Raw genomic sequence first — 27,506 nt, 5'->3', positions numbered from 1 at the left:
TTATGTCGTGTACTAGGATGAGTGTATGTGTAAATGTAGTGTAGAGAATGGGTGAGGATGATGATGAGGAAGGGAGAAGGAGAAAACCCGGTGCCGGCACGTATCCTACTCCTGTCGAATAGCACCAAGGGGACCGCCAGACTTAACGTCCCTATATGACAAACGAATCACTATCAACAGTGACATATGCCTTCTCTTCATATCCACTGCGGAGAGATTTGGGATTTAACCCAAGCATATTGGTGCACAATATGTTATAAGGACGTTGGGACAGGTAACTGGGAGTTTAGAATTGGTTCGGAATCAGTTCTAGTCTTGTTGGAACGCACATTGAGCTACTGCGCATGAGCACAGAGTTCAGAATTTATTCTGAACCATGCTGGATCAAACCTTATAAACTGACTTCGTTTGTATTAAATACTCAGGAGATGACAGCATATCCGGTTACAAATCCTGCGGACTCGAGAATATCAATCACATCATGATGAAATAACTATGGAAAATTCTGTGTCAACTTCGTAAAACTCGGTTTTTTTTTATTAGGAAGACATCCACAATCACATAAGGCCATCTATTTAAATTTGTTTCGTCTGCGTTCGGAAAAAAAAAATGTCATTGGTAATGGCAGTGGTTTGTAACGGTTTTACTTCTCTCTTCAACAAACATCACATCAAAGACTGTCTTGTGCATCCGTTTCTCATCGCACGTAATTTCGTCCATTATTTACATTATAGATGGCATGCAATGTCCAGACGTATCACGTACTGTCTGTCTGTTTGGAAAGACATGGCTTGCATTGAAGAGTTTTTTTAAGTTACTCGGATGTTTTACGAAAATTCAAGCCACTAAACCAAATACTCTCAATGCTGAAGTACAGCTATCACTCCATTCATTGGCTGCCTACTTGAACATGTACAAATAAACTCTAAATGCGAGACAAGAAATTTTTATTAAGGGCTGAGTTGAAAAACAATGAGACGTTGCTATTTTTACCCTCGAATATTGTATTGTGCTCGGAGAGCGTAAGTGCTTATAGTGTAATGTTAGAATGAATCTACAGTATATCAGTCCACCCCGTCTGAAGAAACGTGGGAATTTTTCTCAATTTTGATAATTTCAAAATAAAAATATATTATTTTAGCAGTATTCTTAGATACATTTTCTTTCGTACACAACCAGTCGAAACAAATTAGACATACAATTATTAGTCAAGATATATAAAATGAATAAATAAATATTGTGGAATGATGCAATGTTGTAAGAAGGCCACAAAGATAAATTAAGGAGATGCATTTTAATAATCATATTTTCAAACCCAACAGAATGTCAAAGAGTGCAAGAATAAAATTACACAACATTGCAGCCCTTCCTGTGCTATTATACGGTAGTGAAAGTTGAATTATTAGAGCCAACGATAAATCCCGAATGATGACATTTTGCAAGAACTAAACGTAACCTCCATTTTGAAAAAAAAAATTAGCAACATACAAAACGAATTGGATTGAACTTGTGAACCGAATCTCCAGAGCAAGATTTCCAAAATTAATGTTGAAACTTAGGCCTATTCCAAATGGAAGAAGAAAGCAGGGAAAATCAATGATGAAACTGATTGATGAATTCTAAAGCCGAAACAGTTCAACAGCGGTGTATATCCTTGAAGCTTGGTGATGATGATGATGATGATGATGATGATGATGGTAATGATGGTGATTTTTAAGTTGGTTATTTAACGACGATGTATCAACTACTAGGTTATTTAGCGTCGATAAGATTGGTGATAGCGAAATTGTATTTGGCGAGCTGAGGCCGAGGATTCCCCATAGATTATCTCGCATTCACCATACGATTGGGGAAAACCTCGGAAAAACCCAACCAGGTAATCAGCCCAAGTTGAGATCGAGCCACCGACTGAGCCACGCCGATAGCGATGATGATGATGATGATGATGATGATGACATATTTTTAATTTCACTTAATACAGCTGTCTTCTTATGATATGAAATATTATAAAAAATATAAAAACTGTGATAAAAATAAAATTCCAAATGAATTTCTAATAAAAAAATACAATTTTACTATACTTGAAGGTATTCATTTTCGTTAATTTATTTGTATATGGTTGTAAATTTTCGTTGTATAGATTAATCGTAAAAATAATATTCTTACGGATTCTGTAATTCATATAAGAATTTACTAATATGGGGTGTTAGAAATGAAAAGAAATGAATGAGTTACTTAATATTAACAGGGTTTTAATTTTCAAAAAAATCATTACAATATAAAACCTATAATATAATATAATATATAGGTAAAAAATAACTATATTATATTTTTCTACTTCGGAATAAACTGTCCTGCTACTTACAAATGGCTATTAAGGAACCCTCAAGTTCATTGCCGCCCTCACATAAGCCCGCCATCGGTCCCTATCCTGTGCAAGGTTAATCCAGTCTCTATCATCATATCCCACCTCCCTCAAAACCATTTTAATATTATCCTCCCATCTATGTCTCGGTCTCCCCAAAGATCTTTTTCCCTCCGATCTCCCAACTAACACTATATATGCATTTCTGGATTCGCCCATACGTGCTACATGCCTTGGTCATCTCAAACGTCTGGATTTAATGTTACTGTCCTGTTAAGCGGAAAAAATACATAGGCCTACCGTAAATTTGTTTATAACTTAAGTTTACTACTTACAAAAAAATTCGAAACAAGAAAATAGTAAGAATGAACATATCATAAAGGTACAAAAATAATACGAAACAAAACTAAAGCTTTTTCTAACATGATTATTGTGCTGGTAGGTAGGATTGGTGATAGCGAAATGCTACAAGGCGAGAAGAATCCAAGGATTTCCCATGTGATTACCTGTCATTCGCCTTACTGTTGGGAACACTTCTGGGGAAACCCCAATGAACCATAGTCCAATCGAACCCTTGGATCTAGAATTAAATTTGCTAACGCCTGAGTTACACCGGTGACTAAACAGTTATAGTAGTTTATAAATACATCGCAAAGGAAAATTGTAAAAAAGGAATTAACTCTCGTCTATTCTACAAAATAGAATAAACTCCAATGTTTGAAAACATAGAGGGTGTGAAAACAAAGTTACCGGCAATCGTTTAACCGAAGATCATTTAACATCGTATTTTACGAGTAGTAAAAGACATGAGTTAGTTTCTTAAACTTCCGAGCCGTTCAGAGTCACTTTAAATGCTTGAAACTCTATTAAATTACAATCTACAAAGTTACACCTGAATGTTTCTTTAATGTAGCTATTTCAATAAGTCTATAATTATATTAAGTACAAAGTACACGTTGTATAGGTGCCGAATATATTACAATCTATGATCCGTGTGAATTGCTTATAAAATAAATGTTGGTTTCATTTGAAGCTCTGACACATTGAATAGTGTTAATTCTTGCAAGACGCTGTTATATAGGCCTATTGATCTCTTTACATTTCGTATATTGTTATAATTTTTAGGGATAAGTGCAGAATATTTTACGATCTGTAATTCAAGTCATAATATAGAACGTTCAGTTTAAAAGAGGACCTGTTGTAGACAGCTGTTGGAAATTATGTCCTTCCCTTTCAATGAATTTGTCCACAATAATTGGTTACTATTTATGAAATATGCAGTGTATATGTATATATATATATATATATATATATATATATATATATATATACACATATAATATATTATACTAATACAAAATATACACATAGTTATGTTACATATGTACTCTTCAATGTGTGTCCTTTTAAATTGAACACATTGTAATATTACTGAAACAAATTTCAAATTACTGTGAAACTCGCAGACTAGTTATAAAGCTATTTAATTTCCGTAGGGTTGAAATTTCATTTAACTTCATTCAAAATGGAATATTATAAAATTTGTGTTAAAGACTTTAATACTTTTCATAACTTTTTATAGTAAAACATGTTCAAGACGCATAATAATTTTTAAATAATTTAATATGTTATTGTTTATTTCTACTTTCTTTACAGTTAGTTTGCATTTCGTATATTAGGCAATATTTTCTTTCTGGCGGAACGCGCATTCCGTCACGTTTTTGTTGTAATTTTCTTTATGGAACCGAGAACTGTGTTAATAATTACATTTTTAACAAGATTTTTCTTTGAACTCCCGCTTAGGCCTTGAAAGCCTTAGATTGATTAAAGTGACAAAATTCCTGTTCCCTTTTTCTCCAGACGAAAAGCACTGCGTTTAGAATATTTAAAAACTTGTATGGTCTACGTAAAAATTACTGTAGATATTAAATTTGGTTTGAGGCTTTAGTGGTAATGTGTTCCGAGGTATTTGAGTATGCCACAGGTGTAGAGATTTATCCACCGTGTCATTGATGCAAATACCTAAAACTACATCTTTATATGCTAAAAATATCCAAGAACCTCGCACCTACCCTAGACATTTCCACAACATGTAAAAACGTCATATCACAGACTAACACGTGAATTATTTTACAAGTCCTTGATAATGGCATTATCGAAGGGTTGAAACATCAGTTAACATAGTATTGAAGTGAAATAGACTAAATCATTGAGATGAGGCAGAAGTGTGACTTACGGTATTCCCTGTTCCTGGAGGAGGTCGGGAAGGAGAACATGGTACTCGGCAGGGCACTCGCAACACAATCACACACACCACACGATTAGTGACACCTAGTGACTGGGCGCGCGGCGGTGTTTGTTTAGCGGCGATCACCAGACAACTGACTGTGCGCGGCGGTGAGGTTCACTCCAGCTGCTCCAGCCGTTGCCATGGCGCCCGCGGCACCGCCGCGTGTGGGCAGGCGACGGCCTCCGGCACCCAGCGCTCTTCTCCCAGTCGTCGTCGTCGTCGTTGTTATAATCCTATCTTGCTCTTCTTATCCTTCATTATCGTCGTCATAATCCTATCTTCTTCTTCTTCTTCTTCTTCTTCTTCTTCTTCACAATAGTCGTCATAATCCTATCTCCCTCTCCTCCTCCTTCCTCTTCCTCATAATCGTCGTCATAATCCTATCTTCCCCTTTTTCTTCTTCATAATAGTCGTCATAATTCTATCTTACCCTTCTTCTTTTTCTTCTTCGTCATAAACGTCGTCGTCATAATCCTATCTTCCCCTTCTTCTTCATAATCGTCGTCATAATCCTATCTTCCCCTTCTTCTTTTTCTTCTTCTTCATAATCGTCGTCATAATCCTATCTTCCCCTTTTTCTTCTTCATAATAGTCGTCATAATTCTATCTTACCCTTCTTCTTTTTCTTCTTCGTCATAAACGTCGTCGTCATAATCCTATCTTTCCCTTCTTCTTCTTTTTCTTCTTCTTCATAATCGTCGTCATAATCCTATCTTCCCCTTCTTCTTCATAATCGTCGTCATAATCCTATCTTCCTCTTTTTCTTTTTCTTCTTCATAATCGTCGTCATAATCCTATCTTCCACTTCTTCATAATAGTCGTCATAATCCTATCTTCCCTTTCTTCTTCTTCATAATCGTCGTCGTCATAATCCTATCTTCCCCTTTTTTTTCTTCTTCATAATCGTCATAATCTTAACTTCCCCTTCTTCATAATCGTCGTTGTCATAATCCTATCTTCCACTTCTTCTTCATAATAGTCGTCATAAACTTTTCTTCCCCTTCTTCTTCTTCTTCTTCTTCTTCTTCTTTATAATTGTCATAACCCTATTTTCCCCTTCATAATCGTCGGCATAATCCTATCTTCCCCTCCTTATTCCCCTCCTCCTCCTCCTTTTTCTTCTTCTTCTTCATAATCGTCATAATCTTAACTTCCCCTTCTTCATCATAATCGTCGTCGTCATAATTCTATCTTACCCATCCTCTTTTTCTTCTTCTTCTTCTTCTTCTTCTTCTTCTTCTTCTTCACGGTATAGACAGCCACCAGTCTGTTCCGCCTTCAAAGAGCTTCCAGCCATCTCTTCCTTGGTCTGTCCACAGATCTGATTCTTTCTTCTTATTGTTCTTTTTTCAAGAATTTCATCGTTTAATCAGCCTTCCATCCTTAAAATTACTATTTTGTTAGTATTTTCATCGTACATTTTCTTCCTCTTCTTATTCTCCGATAATTATATATTTCAGTCAGGTCTGTCTTCCTTAGAATTATGGGTATTGAGTCATCATCATCATCATCATCATCATCAACATCATCATCTCTTTTGTTTTGTTCTTTCCTCTTTCCTTCATACTCTTAAAATTATGCCGTGGATCTGTCCACTCTCCCTTACAACTATTGACATTATGTTATTATTATCAGTAGCGTCGTGCATTACAGTTGCTATGTTCGGTTCAAGTTTATCGAGTACGACGAAGTTCGATATTCGCCAATGTTCACTCTGCAAAAGGCGCCTGCCGTATTTTGTTTCAACTTGTTATAAAAATACTCACTGACCTCCACCCCCACCCCTTCATGTTTCAACCGCTTATGGATTTTTAGCACAGATCTTGCGATTAGTTTTTCATATGAAATAAGACGAAGTTCGTAATGTCTTGTTGTCTTTCTCATGTTCGAACATTGCAGGACACTAATTACCAACATTACCACCATCTTCGTCTTATCTTTATTCTATAGCAGGTATGCTCAAAATTGTAAAAGCCCCGATTACACGGATGATGCTGCACTGCATAACACACACAGTGTACGGACTGGGCTCCACAACTACATTGCAGCACCGCCCGTGCCATAGCTCTCATACTCTTACAAAAATACGGATAATAAACTGAATTTGAAAAAGGAAAGAGTATACATTGTAATATTAAGTTATTACATTATTTATTATATTTAATATAGTTATGATATTATATCGTAAGTAATGTTATTTTCATATTCCACCATACATTGCGGTTTATTCAACATGTGTATTCTTTTCTGCAAGTAATCGGAAATCTGTTTTCAACGAATTTAGTGAAATTTACAGCTGACTCTAAAGATGCTCATCTGTTAATCGGGACCTATGTTTGGATTTAGCAATCTTAATTTTCGAAAATAGTTCGCACACGTAATGTCGAGGCAAAGATAGTTAACATAGTGGCAGGGAATAAGCTCATCCATCTTGCGATATTTCGTTTTGTTCATTTTTTAAATACTTCTATGCTTGTCAAATCATACTCTCTGCATTTAGTTATGAATTCTACGTCACTTTGCAAATCAATTAACTCGTCTTGGAACTGAACTCTCACGGATTGTACTAAATTTACTATGAAGAGATTAAAAAAAAAAAGATTAATATCACTCTCCATACGTCTAAAATCACTAAATCTATGTTTTGTGAATTCACATTTGAGTCGTTCCAGTACAGAGGTATAATTAACTATATTCTGTTCAGGCTCCATACATCTCTCTACAAGTTCACCATCCGTGAAGGGTTTTAGTGCCTTTGCTAATTCCCAACATATTACATAACTTACTCCTAAACTTAGACTCTGAATTGTTCGACTGTCTTCAGTGTTTGGCCTTTCATGAAGTGCTTTCAATTCTTGAAACTGTAGTGCATCTGAAAAATTATTTTATCATAACACGTATTTCTGTTGGAATAAAATCACCACAATAACACTAATCGTAATAATAATAATAATGATAATTGTAATAATAATAATAATAATAATAATAATAATAATAATAATAGTAACAACAACAACGTTGGTATATGAATACATATTACAGAAAACAGCTTCCCTGTCACTTCGCCATGTTCTGGATGACAGAGCGTATAATGTCGTTTTATGTTGCTCAGTATCTCACAATATAGTAAACAATTTACATTTTCACCGAACGCACAACAAAAATAGTCTTCCTCCCAAACTGTACGGAATGATCGTTTGCTTACAGAAGGTTTTGACTTGTCATTGTCCCGCACTGTTTGTACGTTCACTAAGTACTTGAACTGCCTTCCGCAGTCATCCGTCGAGCTTCGAACGAGGAACAGCACGCTATACATTGGAAGGTTGTGATTACAGAACGTAATCGGGAGTCAGAGAATGAGCATACCTGTTCTATAGTATATACCGTGGGTGTTCATATGCCTATAGAACTAGGAGATATTGCACGTCAAGCATGCTCTGCTAAGGTCAGTAACTTTCCATATGAAATAGGAAAAACGACCTTAAATAATATGCGCTGCGGATTGCTTACGCCAGGAATTACCTCGTATGAATTACAATTGAACATCTATGGTATATACAGTTACCCCACTCATTCGAACTAATTTTGTGAAAATCCAGTTTGAATTAGTGAAAGTCCGAATTATAGAGAATTAGATTTTAGCAAAGATCTTACCGATTAGATTAGAGAAATCTTAGCGATTACATTATTACAATCATAGTTATTGCTAAAGCTATTATCAAAAGTGTGAAAAAGGTAAAAATAAAAAAATTAACAATGCTTCAAATATTTTTTCTAATTGTTTACATTCAGCTTTATAAACATAACATTTAACTTTCATTCCTTCATTCATAGTGTTCTGCCCAAGGGCAGGTATTTCACTGCAAACCCAGCATTCTCCAACCTTTCCTATTTTCCGCCTTCTTCTAGGTCTCCACTTATGATCAATGAATCTTAAAGTTGTCTATAATCTGACTTCTTCTGCCCCGAACTTTTCTTCCGTTCATCATTTCTTCCATTGTATCCTTCAATAGCTAATTTCTTCTTAGCCAGTGGCCCAGCCAATTTCTTTTCCTCTTCCTGATCAGTTTCAGTATTATTCTTTCTTTACCCACTCTAACACAGCTTCATTTCCTAATCTGTCTCCATTTCACACACTCCATTCTTCTCCATATCCAAATTTCAAATGCTTCTAGTCGTTTCTCGTTTGTTGTAATGAAGAAGATTGTGTATCAGTATTAATTGTGAGACCCCCTTTAACAGATGGTTGGCTTGATGAAAGGCGTTCTCTTGAGTCAAGACAAGACAATTTTGAAAGAAAAGAAACGAACATCTTGTTCATGTGAAAGTGAAATTTACGTCAAAAATTAAGCCTTATTTTGATTACAGATACAGGCGCCAATAGTTAGAAATAATAATAATCATCATCATCATTATCATCATCATCATCATCACCCATTGCTTTTTCCCTCCTTTGCTTATCCTAATTCCTTTTGTGCCCTGTCTTTCCTTTTGAACTGTCATATTGGGTTTTACAAAGATTTTTTGCTTTCTTAAACCATCTGTATAAAATCGTTGTTTGTTAGAACTTGATCTCTGGTTTTTGAATACACAGTAGCCTATGATACACGACAAAGGGAGGAGGAAAAGCTGTCAGTTTTGTATTAATAACGATCCAGTTAAGATTATACAGTATTATATTCTCAGTTTAAATATTTGAGTGAAAATAATCAGTAATCAAAGTTTTACCACTTTATGCAAGTCACAGCTGAAGTCTAACCGAACTACCTGTACTTAATTGCTGGCTTATTTCGAAAAAATTACGCTCAGAACTTAACTGAATCAACTGTCATAAAAACTCTGAAGTTTCAGCCTGTAACAGAACACTCTAAGCAGCAATCGTAAAGAGAACTACGCAAGACAGACAGTGCAATAATTCAAAATGACATTCTAGAGAGCTAGCTATTACTATGTCGGTATTTCCTCGGGTTCCGAAACCTTAAATGACAGGCTAATGGGCGCACACATTTGGACTAATGTCCTCAATTCTTATTAAGTAACTAATTACTTACACCTGGTTTGTAACACAAACTCAAATCCTTTAAACGGGTTTAATTTTAGTCGCTTCCAATGTCACTGTTACAGTTGGCACCTCTCCCCTTCGAATTGGAATGACGCTGGGAAATTCCTGGAGGCATTATAAAAAAAATTGGCGCTGAAGCGAAGTTAGGGTCAATGATCTTCAAAACAGTGCAACTTGATTTATTTTGGTACCTGCACACAGACATAACTCCTACTCACCACCTCAGTCACATACCGTGTCAGAGGGAATGCGAATCAAATTTCTCTGTTGTGACTGTAGAGTTTCAGTGGTGGCCTGTATAGCAATCAAGGGATACGAGAAAATAGCTTTCTTATATTGCAATAAATTGTGAGTTATCTTTTGATACTGACTTTTCGTTTGGTAAAAGAATTCTTATAATTTTATATCTTAGTCTGGTAGACAATCAATGTAGCGAGAATGAAATGAAAAAAATGTATATAAAATCGACGAAAATATAAAGGACTGAAAATAGATAAAGGTAAGACTAAAAATGTGGAAGGAAAGAAAGAAGAAAAGAACAACGATATGAAAAGTATGGGACTGAAACTGAAGAATGTCACGGATAAAGGTGAAGAAATTTATAAACGTAAGATATGGAAGAAAACTAGATATGGAAAGAAAGGAAAAAATGAAGAAGGAAATTTAAAAGAGAAATTAGGAAAAAGATAATGGAAAGAGATAAAAGGAAAAAGAAAGAGTGATGAATAATAAAAATTAAAGGGCGATAGATAGAAAGAAAGAAAAATAAAAAAAATGAGGAAATTACGAAGGAACAAAAAAGCAAAGGAAGAAACTGAAAAATGAAGAACATCGAAGTTGTAAAAAGTGAAGAATGAAGAACGTTAAGGTATTAGAAACTGAAAAATGAAGAACGCCAAGACGGTAGAAACTAAAAACGGAAAAATGAAGAACGCCAAAGTAAAAAAAAATAATAATAAAGAAATAAAAAATGAAGTCAAAAAATTTGAAAATGAATTGAGATAAACCAAGTTAAAGTAAATCTACAATTGAAAGAAAATTAAATGAATTTGAAAGTAAAGGGAAATGAAACAAAAAGAAATAATGAAAAAAAGGAAGAAAGAAAACAAGGATTTAAATAAATGATGAAGGAAGTAAATACAGAAAAAAATTCAACAATTCTCGCCGCTGTATCCGCCACTGAAGCGTTGAACGTGACGTAACAGTGAGGGAACAAGAGGATGTGTCTGGCGTGATTCAGGGAGATATGTGAAGGGGGCGGACCAGGAATCCGGGGACTCCAGACTAATACAGCACAGCAGCCACTGCTAATCAGCTCTCTGGTCGCTTTGGTTTTTATTTCTTATTGCCCGTCCGTCGTCTACTCTCCTTTCTACATGGGCTAGGTCTATATCGGAGTAATATAGGAAATAAGAGCAATCTTACGGGCTGTAATACTCGTAGTGATCGTGTTTCTGAGTTTGGACTGAATGAAATCTTTCAATATCAGCAAGCAGAACTGTAGCGAGTGAAAACAGATTCGTCAGTCTCTTATTTAATGTTCTTATATTACTGAGGATATTTATAGCCGATGAGAGAATATTACGGTGATATTGGAGCAATGATAGAGTAAGAAAAGCTAGTGGTATCAAAGTAAAATAATGTAGAAAACCTGCCCCGCAGATATTTTGTCTGGAAATAGTTCTAATTAGATCGAGTATCGTTAACAAAGTCCCGCGCCATGGCGTCATGGTCTACAAGGCATCCTGCTTGGGACTCGCGTTACGGAATGCACGCTGGTTCGAGTCCTCACATGAGGGAAGAAATTTTCTCACAAAATTTCGACCAGTGTATGGAACCGGTGCCCACTCAGCATAATTATGCACTTGGGGAGCTACGATAGGTAGCGAAATCCGGTTGTGAAAGCCAGCTGTAATGGCTAGGGGGATCATCGTGCTAATCACACGATACCTCCATTCTGGTTGGATAATCGTCCACCTCTGCCTCGGCATGTGAACGTGAGGCCAACAGCCGGCTGATCGGTCATGGTACTTCATGGGCTGTCGTGCCTCGGGATTATCGTTAACAAAGTTACATATGGTTATTAGAGGATAAAAATTCGCTCCGGCGGCGGGGATCGAACTCGGGTTCTTGGTTCTACGTACCAAGTGCTCTAAACATTGAGCCACGCCGAAGTTCAATCCACAGCACTGGATCGAATCCCTTCGCTCTAGTGTTTTCCCGTTTGTTGCCTGACTCCAAGTTCGACATATATGTCGACATATATATATATTAAGTCAAGTGCCATTATACAAGGAGCGCACTCAATTGAGTGACTTTGTGGTCGGGATTCTCCTCTAAAAACCATTGTTACTATAACAGATATATTCTGTAGGACCAAAATTTAATCTTCACGTAAAGTTACATATGTTTTAAAATTGGGTTTTCTTGTTGATCCCTCTTTATGAGAGTTCAATCACGAATTTGTCTAGTATCATTAGTTCAGATATCCGGTAAAGGAGGGAGAAGATCATTTGCGATCATTGTATAAAATTTCATTTAAATATACGTAATTTTATTTTGTTATTTTTTTATGTGAATACGTTTTTAAAATCAGGCCTTCTGGTATATCTAAAAAATCTGGTTTCATTTTTCACAGCAAAAACATACCAGAAAGTTATCAGTGAGATGGTTGATGTTGCTTTGCGAAGTTTGGCTCAATTGTAGACACTTAAAGCCGCAAGTTTATTTCTATATTTATTCTTCAAGAAGACCAGTGCAAAAATGTACTCTCACACAAGTATGCTGTTGCAAATGACATTAAGCGTTGTATTTCAATTCAGAAAACATTGTGATATATGGGTGGTGCATGGAACTGAGATTTCAATAGTGACGTTGTAGGAAACACGATTCTTAAGCTCGAATCAGAAGATAATTCTAATAATCCCTCTTCTTTTTGGCGGGCAAATTATTTTCACCAAGAAGAGGTTTTCATGGAATTGTTCTCTTTTACATTCCAGAAAGGATAATATTCCCTTAATTTTAATTTCAATGAATGATTTTTATACTTTCAAAGATATCGGACGTGAGTTCATCATAATCATCATCATCATCTTCATCATCATCATAATGTTACTAGAAAGTCACTGAGAATGGGAAATGAATCTATAACTCAGCGAAACCACAAGTTTAATTTCTTTAGCGTTATTTTAGTCTTATCCTGTAGGTGAAATTTGCACCCTGAAGATTAGAGTTAAAAACAATTTAAAATATCGGATAGCTACGCAAGAATTGCAAGCGAACTCATTTCTATTAAACTCTGCAGGTCTATCTCAAAAGCCTCAGATAGAAATTATTCCAGCAAGTTTACAAAAATCAGAGAAAGAGATAAAGTTAAGCTTAGTTAAATAATCGGGTGAAAACACATCTTGGTTCCGCAGATCCCTTTCAAATCACCCAAGCACCTCTAGGTGTCTGCGGACCACAACTTGGGAACTGCTGGTCTAGACAATTCCTGCGAAGGCTAAAATTACGAATCTTCAACTCCAATGTGAAGTCAGTCTTGTTATATGGTAGCGAGACATGGAAGATGACCCAGAACATCAACTGAAGCAACTAAACCTTCATTAATCGTAACAATGGTTATTAGAGGAGAAAAATTCGCTCCGGCGCCGGGGATCAAACCCGGATCATTGGTTCTACGTACCAAGCGCTCTAACCTACCGAGCTACGCCGAAGTTCCATCCACAGCACCGGATCGAATCCCTCTCTTAGAGTGTTTTCCCCTTTATGTCCTTATTCCATGTTCGACATATTATGTTAACATAACATATATTAAATCAACTGTCATTATACAAGGAGTGCACTCAATTGAGTGACTTGTTGGCCGGGATTCCACAGTATTAAGTACTGTTGGGCGAAGAATATAAGTAAAGATTAATTTCCTCCCCCCCCCCATAGAATATATCTGTTATGGCAACAATGGTTATTAGAGAGGGATTCGATCCGGTGCTGTGGATTGAACTTCGGCGTAGCTCAGTAGTTTCGAGCGCTTGGTACGTAGAATCAATCTCCTCTATTTATTTATTTGGTTATTTAACGACGCTGTATCAACTACGAGATTATTTAGCGTCGATGGGATTGGTGATAGCGAGATGATATTTGGCGAAATGAGGCCGAGGATTCGCCATAGATTACCTGACATTTGCCTTGCGGTTGGGGAAAACCTCGGAAAAAACTCAACCAGTTAATCAGCCCAAGCGGGAATCGAACCCGCGCCCGAGTGCAACTCCGGATCGGCAGGCAAGCACCTTAACCGACCGAGCTACGCCGGTGGCCTTTCTCCTCTAATAACCATTGTTACCACATATTCTGTAGGATAAAAAAATAATCTTTACTTAACTTCATTAATCGTGCCTGAGAAGTGTAATGGGAGTAGTTCTGTAGTGTGGCCGAATATTATTTTCAAGAAAGATCTCATAAAAACCAAATCCCCATTAAGGGCCAAATTAAGAAAAAGAAAAGGAGGTGGATTGGACATAGCTTAGGAAGACCACCACAGGATATTGCGAGATAGGCACTAGACTGGATCCCTACGGGATTGGGAGGAGGAGTCAACCCAGGATTACATGGAGGAGGACAGTAGAAAAGGATTGAAAACCATTGGCAAGATCTGAATGGAAGCAAAGGTTCTGGCAAAGAAACAAGATCAGTGGCGAGGGTTCATTGAAACCCTATGTTTCACAAGGAATTAAAGGACTTTTACGAGATGTATTATATTAAGCGGAAACTACTGCGGTTTACACAACATGAGTCAGGCTCAGAATGGAAATTCAATTAAATTTCGCGTGTAAAAGTCTGAAGTCGTAAAATTCGTATCCTGTTGGTCGCAGAAGGATATGAAAGGAAGAAAACATGGAGAGCATTCGTAACTGTATTATGTGTCATCCATGTTAGGAGAGGGAAGGCATTTCCGTTACGTAATTTTTCATGCTTTGTTTCCTAAAAATGCATTTTCAAGTTTATTATTATTATTATTATTATTATTATTATTATTATTATTATTATTATTATTGTTGTTGTTGTTGTTGTTGTTGTTGTTTAAAAGTAGTAGGCCTAGTTATTTTTCAGACAAATGTTACATTCTGATGGAACTTATTTTTCTTCAACTCTAATACATTACTTGTGGAGTCGTGACACAATTTTTTTCGGCTAAACCGTTATTCAAATACCAAAATGACATTTGACTTTTTGATTACTTACAACCTGAAGATTCTGTTCATAAAATTAATGCAGTTATACCCTTTACGCCTTACAGCCTGAATTAGGCCTTGCTTTGAATCAGTCACACTTTGACAAAAATTGATTTTTGTTCTTTCCATTGAAGACAATCCAATTCTCCCTTTACTCTAATGACATTCATATACCTATTCCCCCTTTTAAGTCTCCAGCTGACAATTTTGAAATGCACATGCATTGCATTTAAAGATTCGGTGCAAGCTTCCCTAGCTATATTCTCATTGTCAGTTCTTAATGTTCAGAATTTGCTGTGTACAAAATGCTGCTTGGGGCACAGCTCTTATTCTAATCCTAATCAGTTAACATTTCAGATAACGTTGCAATAAGTAGGCCAACAAGGACTAGAATTTTCTCTCCATTTTTATATATATTTTGAAAAGTTGATTGCCTGAAGTCAAGGGCTCCCGAACTTTGATTTCTTTTAAATATAAACTAGAAAAATATTTTACGATGAGTTGCCAGACCTAATGCGTTGCAAATATTTAATACAATGCATTCCACTGTGTTTATTTTTATTTTTTGTTTCTGATTTTTATTATGTGGACTTAATTCAATCGTCTTTATAATGTTATTATGTAAATACATGAGTATTTTCTTGTAATTTAATGCTCATATTATGTTTACCGCAGTGTCCATGTTTGTGTATTCTTTATTCAAATCTCTGTTTATGACTTTATTATGTAAATCATGTTCATTTATTACTTAATACCAATATGTATTCTACTATAATATATATATATATATTAGTATTAAATTTATTATTATTATTATTATTATTATTATTATTATTATTATTGTGTGCATTTTATTCAATTGTCGGTTTCTTGTTTAATCCTACTTGCTTATAATTTGGGGGTTCACAACCAGAGTGGAATAGTTCTGAGTTATTGAGTCTCTCTCCCGCTTAGCAACCTTCACCTTCCATAGGAAATGTTGCCCTCTGTGGAGTAACAAATGAGTTATGGACTTTGTTTGTTACGGCAATGAATAAATCTAAGTTTTCTTCATCCGAGATTGTATTAATCCACAAACTGATCACTGGTGGACTTGGTCCACTCTGGTTGTGAGCCCCTCATTTAATACCAGTATGCATTTCAGTGTGTTTATTATTGTTTTTGTCATGTACATTTTATTGAATTATCGGCTTCTGATTTCATATAATTGATTCTAACAACATTAATATGTATTTCACTGTGTTTATTTTTATTTTACTAGATACATTTTTATTTAACTGCCTTTTTTGATATCATTATGTAAATCGCATCTGTCTCTAATTACATAAATCCGATTCAGTTGCATGTTCAACTATGTAAGCAAGTTTTAATCCTGGATGAGTGCAAGAGAAGGCCCTACAGCCTTAACTCTGCCAGATTAAATAAAGCCATTATTATTATTATTATTATTATTATTATTATTATTATTATTATTATTATCAAAATCAAAGTTAAAAAGTTATGGAAAGTGAAATACAGTATAATGTAGGCTACATAAAATATTTAAATCCAAAGAAAATTTTGTTTATACACATCTGAGACGTATTTCTGTAAAATTTCAGCTCAATTACATTAAAACTAATGTGCAAGGACTTCTTATATCAGCTAGAAATTTAAAGATAAATACTAATAACGTGAGAACCAGTAATGCACATGATGCAAGTTTGGTATAGCGTGTACTGATACGCGCATAAACAAGTGGTTAAAATTACATAATGGTAGTTTTAAAACTGTAAAAGTAGAAAAATTCAGTTCCAACTCCCCTTAACTTACGGAGCATTAATGTTATATTCTACACATGTGAAATAATATGATCTGTGAAAGAAGTGAGGCTGAAGAGGAGTATTTAATATGTGAAATATTGAAACTGGGTCATGAGACACGTCACTGAGTGATATAATCTTCTCTTGGAATATTTATCACTGTCCCCATCTGAATTTAATTAGCACAACAGCAGAATCTCAGTGGTAATATGAATCATGTGCAGAAACATCTCGCCATACAAGGAACACTCTTCACGACTGCGACCTCCCGTCGTAATTTCAAGGGCCAAGATCGTAGTAATTAATATTCTGTGTTTAATTACTGTGGAGGGACGGACGCTATCAGCTGGAACTGCATCACGGTGCAATAACCGGCGTCACTCAAGTCCTTACAGTGAGGCTTTCATGGCGGTCTCCGACATTCCTCAAGTTATTTATTAGTCCGTCAGAGAAGCTCCGAACGTAATGGGGCGGAGGAGATACAAGGACTCCATTCAGGATCGGGCGCCGATAAACCAGAGCCCTGCCTCACATTCTCAGATAAATGAATTGTTATTCTAAGTGCACTCCGTCTCCTCGCACTCAAATTGTATTTCAGTCTCCTGTCAAGTGGAGGAGCCGGGTTAGCTCGGTCGGTACAGCCAGAGGTCAGAATAGTGCTACCAAACTGTGCAGTCAGCGTAGAACGGTTCAGTATTATACTGGTTTATAGTTCTTCAGCTACACGATCAGTACTATCGACAAAAGGTAACAATATTATCAATACTATTGATCATGTGAGCTGTATATTGATGAATTGAAGTCTGTATTGACGAAAATTCAGTTGAATTTAATTTTGGGAGGGGGAACTACGACCCAACACTGCGACCTTTAAGGATCTAGTGCGCTAACGTTCAAACTAGGAGCAGTGTTATGAATGTAGAAACAACGTATATATAGTATTTGAAAAGACTGTGCTACTTAAAAATAATTAAAAAAGATGTTTTTTTTTTATTGATGGTACAGAAGTAAACAAATGAATCGGTTATTTCGAAAACGTAACATGTCGTTGGTGTTCGTGCAAAATGTCGTTTGTTAAAGTTACCAGTTTTTCAGGAAAGGGAAAAAACTTAATATTTTTGTTGGTTTCAGATCAATTACTTTGAAACTTAAAATATTATCATAAAAACACATCTTGTGACGTTTTGCAATTATATGTGAACACCAAAATAATGCATGTCTAGAGGGGAAAAAATTGTTTGAATATTTTGACATATGACATTTTGCACGAACACCAACGATGTAGTCGACCTGGTTGGCGAGTTTGTATAGCGCTGGCCTTCTATGCCCAAGGTTGCGGGTTCGATCCCGGGCCAGGTCGATGGCATTTAAGTGTGCTTAAATGCGACAGGCTCATGTCAGTAGATTTACTGGCATGTGAAAGAACTCCTGCGGGACAAAATTCCGGCACATCCGGCGACGCTGATATAACCTCTGCAGTTGCGAGCGTCGTTAAATAAAACATAACATTAAACATTAACCAACGATGTACAGTTCTGCGGAAACTGCTTTAGTAGCATTTATTACATTAATCAAACTAAAAGTCAGTTTCTATTCATTTCTATATATAAAACTTGTGACTTAGTTTATGATTTTTAACAATAATATGTTATGGGAAAGGGTAAATAGCATTCTGGTTGAAAAAAGTAACATGCGCGAAAATGTCACATGTTACGTTTTCGAAATAACCGATTCATAATAAATACGTAAAAATAAATAATTAAAAAATACCATACCGACATAAGTATTTACATAGTACTCTGAAGTCGTTCCGACTTGTTTCATGAGCAATTCTCCAGAACTGACCTTTCCTTATGCTGGAAGTCGATAAGTAACTTGGAAAGGTTGTTTTTTTTTGTACATATGACACGATGTAAAAAATAAAGATCCACACACACACAATTTAAAAATTAGTCTATTTAGTCCACTGTCAACCTATTTCCTTTTAGGACCGGCCACAATTATACTTCCTTTAGTTGATCTGAGAAGTGATATTTGTATTATTCTATTTTCAGAATGTTCTTTTTATATTCGCATACCTACTATTAATTTCAGAATTACTTTAAACATTTATATTTACTGCAGTACGTTGCAGGTCTAGTTAGAAGATACTTATTAATGGAGAAAACTTCGTCCCAGCACCGGGATTCGAATCTAAGACCTTCAACTTGGCACGCTGAGTGCTCTTACCATCTGAGCTATGCCGAGACCTGATCCACAGTGCCGGCCGAACTCTCGTATCGGTTAGCTCGGTCGGTTAAGGGGCTTGCCTGCCGATCCGGAGTTGCGCTCGGGCGCGGATTCGATTCCCGCTTGGGCTGATTAATTGGTTGGGTTTTTTTCCGAGGTTTCCCCAACCGTAAGGCAAATGTCAGGTAATCTATGGCGAATCCTTGGCCTCATCTCGCCAAATATCATCTCGCTACCACCAATCTCATCGACGCTAAATAACCTCGTAGTTGATACAGCGTCGTTAAATTACTAAGTAAAAAAAACTGTGGAGAGAGTTGGTGGAATGACTAGGAAAAAATGGGGTAACCCCGAGAAAAACCGTCACAACCTTGGCTTTGTCCTTCATCGCTGATCGTCTTAAGATATCTCTCTGATAACTGAGCTACATAGGGGGTTATTTGCATTGCAACTTGCTCATCTCCGTTACTGATTCCAACAGAATATTTTCTTCATTTACCACTGTAACTTGATTTCATAAGACTTTTTTAATTCCATTTCATATTTTGTAAAATTGTCCATTCTAAATGTAATATCTCTCATTATATCATCTAAATTTAAAAGTGATAAACTGCTATTTTCCGATCTTGGTAGCTGCAGCAGATAATGCACGCAGCTGTGAGAAAACTACCATCATGGGTTCGAGTCCCACTTAGGGAACTGTTATTTGTCCGTTTTTAATGTCATGTAATGCTTTATGCGGGGGTGAGGAGTCATGCTGATCTCATGTAACAGGAGTCTTATCGTCTGTATTTTATGTCTAATGTTAGTTTGCGAAACTTCTGAAGAAGACTAGGACCCATACCGGACTGTACTGTACAACCATAATGAAATAATAAGTGAAACTTACGTCTTGTTTAATTCATGAACTTAATCTGATATCTTCCAGAGAGAGGCACTCTTGCATACTGTTTGTGTATTTATATGTATTCAGTTATAGACATTTAATAGCTTTCAGTTGGCTAGTTGAAAATGTATAGGCTTTATCTTTTTATTAAACATTTCTATAGCTTTCTCCGGTTGACTTTGTCAAATGCTTTAGTAGAATCTATAAACAAATTACGAATTTCTTCCAAGTTAAATTCTTTATGTTACTTAAAAGTTCCTGTCAAGAGTAAAATACAGCAGTTCATTGCCTATCCATGAGATGAAACTATGTACGTTTCCCATTCACTCCCTTAAAAGAGAGTTTACTGTTAGTTCGGTCGCTGGCATACCGCAGTTTATGCCGGAATTCTCACTGCTCTGTGACAGCCCAGGCTGCTAGGAAAGGGAAGCATTTGTATAACGACACTGGTAAACAAAGTGTTGACCACACTCGACAACTTGGTGCTTGCTTACGTACGGTTCGTAGTCTGTTCTCCTGATTAATATTCTCCAGATGTTCCAAGAAGAACTAGCATTGGGGCTTCATTGCTAAGGGAAAATCTGTTAGTCATCTAGCGAGAAGCCTTCGCTTGGGGGAAAAGAATGTTTATTTTGGTAGTAAAACAGAGGCTTAGCATGGCACAACATCCTTAACTACTTGAAAACGTCACAGACGCTAACAGCTAACAGCATCGCAGCGTGGGGCGTACTCTTACGCAGGCCTTTTATTACAATTTATTGCGTAATACACTTAATTAGGATGTGGGAGGAAGACATCGCGACTAATTGTTATGACTCTATTTCGGAATTTATCCACAGAGAAAGGGGAGAAGACAAGGGTTTCAGTCATCTGTAAGTATGAAAGCTGCAGTTTTTTAGAATAAGACAAATAGTTTCTTTCTTTCTTCTTCTTTTTTTTTTTACAAGTTTTATTTTACCAATTATTGAATGAACGTAAATGTTAGAGTATTGCACTTTCATTAACAATCTCCTAGATTTTTCAAACTCACGATAAACATTTTAACCTTCTAATCCCAAAATTTTAAAATTATTTCTGAGTAATCTTCATTCCAATCCAGATTTGCAGACAATCGCCCTATTTATACACTATTGTCTCTCAACCACAGGAGTTTCATTTAATTATCTCTCCATACCCCAGCACGGTTGTCGAATACTTCGTGTTGTCCTCGGGGGTCTTAAGGATATCTGCTAGCCGCTGATTCTGATGTTCACGGTCTCGAGTCCGGCCGAAGGCGATGGATTTTGAAGACAGGTAAAATTCTTACATGACTTCCTCCGGGAGAATAAAAAATCTGGGAGACCTATGTCCTAGATTTATGACTCGTAAAAGAATACTGTGTCTGGTACAGGATTTCAAGCAAAATTCTACAATTTCTCGCTCACGTTAAATGTCGAATTAAAAGCGTTGTGCAATCAAACCAGTATTTCTTTTAAAAATAAGTGATATCAGGTAATCGACAGAATTTGACTTAGATAATTCAATAATCGTTTATGCAGAAGATACGTTATAAATCCACAATAAGATGACTTGTAATATGTATGTATGTATGTATGTATGTATGTATGTAATGCCTGCTCACTTCACATTTTGAGATTAGGCGATCACCGAAGAAGTTAGCTATAAGTTTCATGAAATCGTTAGACATGAGTAGCCTGTCTCCTGGTTCAATCGGCGCAATTTCTTTGGTAAGTTCACTAAACGTCCTCGAACATCATCAACACAATCTTGACTCATTGCAGGTCTGTGTTTTTCACTCTCGCTGAGTAGCGAGCCAATGGTTTCCAGCTTTCTTGCCATCGATAAAATTGTTGGCCTGGTTGGAACATTGCGCACACCGAATTCTCTTCGAAATGCGCTTGTATTTGAATCAAGGTATTTGTCTCCCAATTCGTTTTCACAATAAAAACACGCTGCCGAATTGAGAACTGCATGTTCATGTTATGACTGCAAAACCTAGAAACTGCGAACTGATTACTAATAGCTAATAATAGGCTAGTCATAATAGTCAACAATGGCTAGTAGGGGTACCAATATAGATTCTCCTAGAGCCATTGAGATCTTTAAACTTAGTTTCAATTTTATACTAGCTTCCAGAGGGAAATTATAACTCATTAAAATTGTAAAGGTTTAGGAACAACTGGATAATACACACGGTAGAGCAATGTCGATAGTCGACGTTACTTGCTGGCCACTAGTTACCGGGCCGTACCAAGCCGTGTCAAACAAAAGACAATCGAAATGGCGGTAGTAAAATTCGCGACTATATTCTTAAATAAATCACTCTGTTAGTCAAGTGCAAGGTTTATGCAGTACAACGACGATATTTTGAATGCACAAAAAGAAAATACATATGTAGTAAGATGTTGAAGTAGGTTATGACAACGAAATAAAGGAAAAAAGGTGTGTTTCACGGAATATCACTTAAATTACGGAAAGTAAATTTCTGCTTAATGTTCGCCAAAGCGTTAAGCACGTAATTATGACCGCGTTGCAGTTTTATTTGTGGCCTAGATAAAATATCTAGCCTTTTACGAAAAAAAAAAAACTTTTAAAGGTCATGAAATTATTCACCGCTTTAATTATATTATTGTTTATCAATATTACGAAACAAAAACTGTCATAAATACCATGACCTACTAGAAACATCGGTACCGAAGAGATAAACCCATTCGGCCGTGATGAAAAAAAAAGAAAATACGAGAAAGATTTTAGTTCGAGATAAAATGGACACAATTTCGATGACCATACTGTTAGTAGTTGGAGATTGCTTGTAAGATCTATCTTAATCTTCTATGTAGAAATGTCGTCCAAATAAATTGGTGGTCCAGGGAAAAATCATTGAAATAAATGAGAGTAACAGTGGTGCTGTCTCTCAGTAATGTTCAGAACGAAGGAGGTGGAGAGAAAAAGAAACAAATTTCTCCTTCTAACGACACCTCAGACCTAAGTCATGTTCTTATGTTGGTAAAATTGTGTATTTAGTTAAATTTGGTCGTAACCGTAACGGCACGGTTCAAAGCTACCGTGCTAATTCTCCAGTTTAGGGAAGGTTTTATATGGATTGCTCTGTATCTTATTTCGTGTATGTATACCGTTTTAAGTGATAGGCCATAAAAGCAAACTATTGACAACATAACAGAGCTGAATTGTTACGGATAACAGAAAAATGTATCATGGAAAATTAAGTGTCATTTTAATTAAACCGGTTTTGAGGTGGAATTCTTAACAAACATGTTAGAAAGACACGAGGTAGAACTTCAGTGAAAAACTAAGGAGGTTGTAATTCTCTGTTGTATGAATATTGTGAATTATTCTGTGTATGTTCAGCAGGAGATGAGGAAATTCGTGGAGGCTAACGAACGTGAAATGATGTTACGCAATTTCAGAAGACGAACCTCAAACTGCTTACCCGTAGCCCACATTTATCATCCGAGTATACAAAATTAAAGTCGTTTTTCCCTCAGGCTGAATGAAAAGGTGATCTTGGTGAACTCTGACCCTTATCGAAGCTGCAAGGTCAGGCAGGTATGAGCCAGGAAACGCAAGATGGGATAGGTTGACAGAAAATGCGCTTGCTTAATTCATCTTATGTACTGTGGGAGTGTAATCGACCCCAAATGGGTTTGGCTGAACTAGTTTTGCAATTTTACATAATTGCGAAATTATATACCTGACTTGGTACTTTGTGTAGGATGCACGAGATCATCGTTTTAGGATAATTGAGTTCAGATGCATAAATGACAGAGTGCTTCGTATTAAGGGTGATCGAAAATTTCATCTTTGGTGCCGGAACAGAATCTAAGTATGTGATTTATATTCCTTCAAGGTCGATTATATTTGTTCTGATATTGTTCGTGGTACTATATTTTGATTAGGGAACAGATGTTTTTCGTGGAAGCGTTCGAAATTGCCCTACCATTTCCACACGACTCATTTACTCAAAATATCCTAAATTACAGCCCCTAATAAAAGATTAAGGCCACCTGTGTTAGTCGGATTTGTTTCTTCCTGACCCTGTAGACTTATTTATGTTAAACTTTCATGTTACCAATATATAATGCATTTCATTAAAGATAATGCTGAAAGACATACAGTACATTCTAGTATAATAATCATAGTGATTGAAAAACTGGTCTTGAAAATATGATTTTCGCACGATCGTGTTTTTGTGGTAGTTATTGCTATTTTTATTAGGACTTGAAATTTAGAATTTCCACACAGACACTTGTTACTATGGAAACCATTCTTCATAACATGAAACTATACTGAAATAGATCCATTACAAAGCACTTACTGTTATCTTAGTTACTATTACAGTGCAGTTTTGCGAAGGATTTGGAATAATATTGCTCTAAATTTTCAATGCAAAATATATTGTACTAGTGGCTTGTGCAACAAATGCTGCAAACTAAGTTCATTAGACGTTCAAATAAACATTTTTCAGGTTTATTTTCAATGAAGAATACCAGACATTCGGAAAGTTATTTCCTTCCATAACAATGAAAGATACTCTCTCTCGACCCACTACTGAAGAGAACCACGCATATAAATATCTACACCACACCGCCATTAAATATATGAAAAAGACCCAATCCCACTTGATTAATAATATAAAAATATTTGATTTTTAATAATATTATTATCTTACGTAAGTTTTATAGATTTCAGTAACATATACTATATAGCCGCCACTCAGTAAAATATAGAAATCAAAATCTAATTTAAGTTATTCTCTACATCTACTTATATAACCCCAAAACGTTTCACTTTCATATCATCAGTATAGCATTAATATGTATAATTAATGAAAAATAGTCACATCATGGCATTAACTACAATAATATCTCATTTCTAATGGTAATAATGTCATCAAACCACCTCAAGTTTTGTAGTTTTTAATATCCAATACACAGCTGTACCCAGAAAATTACACACCACAGAATCGAACCTATAAATTATTTTTAGGAAGTTAATTTTTTAATAACCAATTTAATTTGAGCTCTAAATATGTCAGCATTCTTGCAGATCATGGCCTTCGTGTAATATTGTTTACTGTAGTATCTGTTTTGTTTTATTCTGAAATGCAACACGGCCGACTTGATGCTCGCTTCGCTTCTCCTTTACAAAAAAGCGAAGGTAATATCAAGTCGGCCGTGAATGTTATTAGCTAGTTCTCAAAACTGACGACAGATGGATTTTGGAAAATAGGAAAATTATGTTTAAAAATTGACATTTCACTGAAAATTACAATTTTTCCGAAGAACTTTGAGTTCCAAGCTTCAAAATGAGGGGTCATTTATTAAAATCCGTTCAGCAGTTTTCCCGTAATTTCCATTACCAGTTCAAATTTATATATATATATAGATTTGCAATTTTAAAAATATGATCGTGCAAAAAATGTTGTATAAACATGTTTGTGAAGTGTACAAAATCGAGGAAAAGTTTGGTGTCGACCTGGTTGGCAAGTTGGTATAGCGCTGGCCTTCTATGCCCAAGGTTGCGGGTTCGATCCCGGGCCAGGTCGATGGCATTTAAGTGTGCTTAAATGCGACAGGCTCATGTCAGTAGATTTACTGGCATGTAACAGAACTCCTGCAGGACAAAATTCCGGCACATCCGGCGACGCTGATATAACCTCTGCAGTTGCGAGTGTCGTTAAATAAAATATAACATAACAAAGTTTGGAAAACGAGCAGAGCGAGTTTTTCAATTTCCGAGATTTTGTACGCGATATTGACTGGACCATAATGGCGGATATAACAATATAATGCATAAATATTAGTAATATTGTATTAAGTCTCTCTAATAGCTGAGTTATAGCGCGGGACTTACCATTGAAAAAACTTGGGTTAGGTCCCCGCCATTGCAATAGATCGATATTCCTGGCCGATGAGATAGGAGGATGAGCTTTTTCCCGTGATCCATTCGTTTCCCTCAAATTTAGATAAGTACTTTATTTCATCAATTGTCTTCATTTCACCTTATATTTCCTCTAATTTTGAATAATTTGAGTACAGGTACGTTATTATAAAACATGGCATAGGATAACATGTACGCTTAAGTAATGTCAGATTAAACTTTCCCTCTTTGCAACATTCCCGAATAAATACCAGTGCTAATTGTGGACGTCCAGTTAGCGGGAAAATCTAATAGATCTGTGAAATCGGAGTCGGAGACAAGAGTGGAGCCGAAATCACAAGAAATAATTCCAGGCAGAGTCCTAATTCGGGAGATACAATTCCGAGTGAATTCGAAGTCGGAAGAAGCAATTTCTGGTGAATTCAAAGTTGGGAGAAGCAATTCCGAGTGAATTCGAAGTTGGGAGAAGCAATTCCGTGTGAATATGAATTCGGAAGGAGCAATTCCGGGTGAATTCAAAGTCGGAATGAGGTATTTCGGGTAAATTCGAAGTCAGAAGGAGCAATTCCGGGTAAATTCGAAGTCGGAAGGAGCAATTCCGGGTAAATTCGAAGTCGGAAGGAGCAATTCCGGGTGACTTCGAAGTCAGAAGAGCAATTCCGGGTGACTTCGAAGCCGGAAGGAGCAATTGCGGGTGAATTCGAAGTCGGAAGGAGCAATTCCGGGTGAATTCGAAGTCTGAAGGAGCAATTCCGGGTGAATTCGAAGTCGGAAGGAGCAATTCCGGGTTAATTCGAAGTCGGAAGGAGCAATTCCGGATTAATTCGAAGTCGGAAGGAGCAATTCCGGGTTAATTCGAAGTAGGAAGGAGCAATTCCGGGTGAATTCGAAGTCGAAAGGAGCAATTCCGGGTGAATTCGAAGTCGAAAGGAGCAATTCCGGATAAATTCGAAATCGTAAGGCACAATTCCGGATTAATTCGAAGTCGGAAGGAACAATTCCAAGTTAATTCTAAGTCGGAAGGAGCCATTCCGGGTAAATTCGAAGTCGGAAGGAGCAATTCCGGGTAACTTCGAAGTCGGAAGGAGCAATTTCGGGTGACTTCGAAGTCGGAAGGAGCAATTCCGGGTGACTTCGAAGTCGGAAGGAGCAATTCCGGGTGAATTCGAAGTCGGAAGGAGCAATGCCGGGTGAATTCGAAGTCGGAAGGAGCAATTCCGGGTTAATTCGAAGTAGGAAGGAGCAATTCCGGATGAATTCGAAGTCGGAAGGAGCAATTCCGGGTGAATTCGAAGTCGGAAGGAGCAATTCCTGGTGAATTCGAAGTCGGAAGGAGCAATTCCGGGTGAATTCGAAGTCAAAAGGAGCAATTCCGGGTGAATTCGAAGTCGGAAGGAGCAATTCCGGTTGAATTTGAAGTAGGAAGGAGCAATTCCGGTTGAATTTGAAGTAGGAAGGAGCAATTCCGGTTGAATTCGAAGTCGGAAGGAGCAATTCCGGGTTTATTCAAAGAAAGGAGTAATTCCGGGTGAATTCGAAGACGGAAGGAGCAATTCCGGGTTAATTCGAAGTCGAAAGGAGCAATTCCGGGTTAATTCGAAGTCGGAAGGAGCAATTCCGGATTAATTCGAAGCCAGAAGGAGCAATTCCGGGTGAATTCGAAGTCGGAAGGAGCAATTCCGGATGAATTCGAAGTCGGAAGGAGGACTTCCGGGTGAATTCGAAGTCGGAAGGGGCAAC

General features: G+C 36.6%; 1 protein-coding gene across 2 annotated transcripts in view; it reads right to left on the bottom strand.

Moving 5' to 3' along the window:
• LOC138696577 (uncharacterized) overlaps positions 1-27,506 on the bottom strand; it is a 164,654-nt gene that overhangs the window by 90,537 nt on the left and 46,611 nt on the right. Inside the window, exon 1 of one of the 2 annotated variants that reach the window (XM_069821710.1) lies at positions 4,602-4,764. The exons of the other annotated variant lie outside the window; for it this stretch is intronic. Within the exon in view, the coding sequence (XP_069677811.1) occupies positions 4,602-4,641 (40 nt within the window). The 5' untranslated portion in view covers positions 4,642-4,764. Of the gene's footprint in view, positions 1-4,601; positions 4,765-27,506 lie in introns of those variants that run through there. 2 annotated transcript variants of the gene reach the window in all.

This window comes from Periplaneta americana, chromosome 3, assembly GCF_040183065.1.
Source record: "Periplaneta americana isolate PAMFEO1 chromosome 3, P.americana_PAMFEO1_priV1, whole genome shotgun sequence".
Taxonomy (NCBI): domain Eukaryota; kingdom Metazoa; phylum Arthropoda; class Insecta; order Blattodea; family Blattidae; genus Periplaneta; species Periplaneta americana.
Note: the sequence above shows the minus strand (reverse complement) of the source record. Positions and strands in the feature narration are given on the sequence as shown.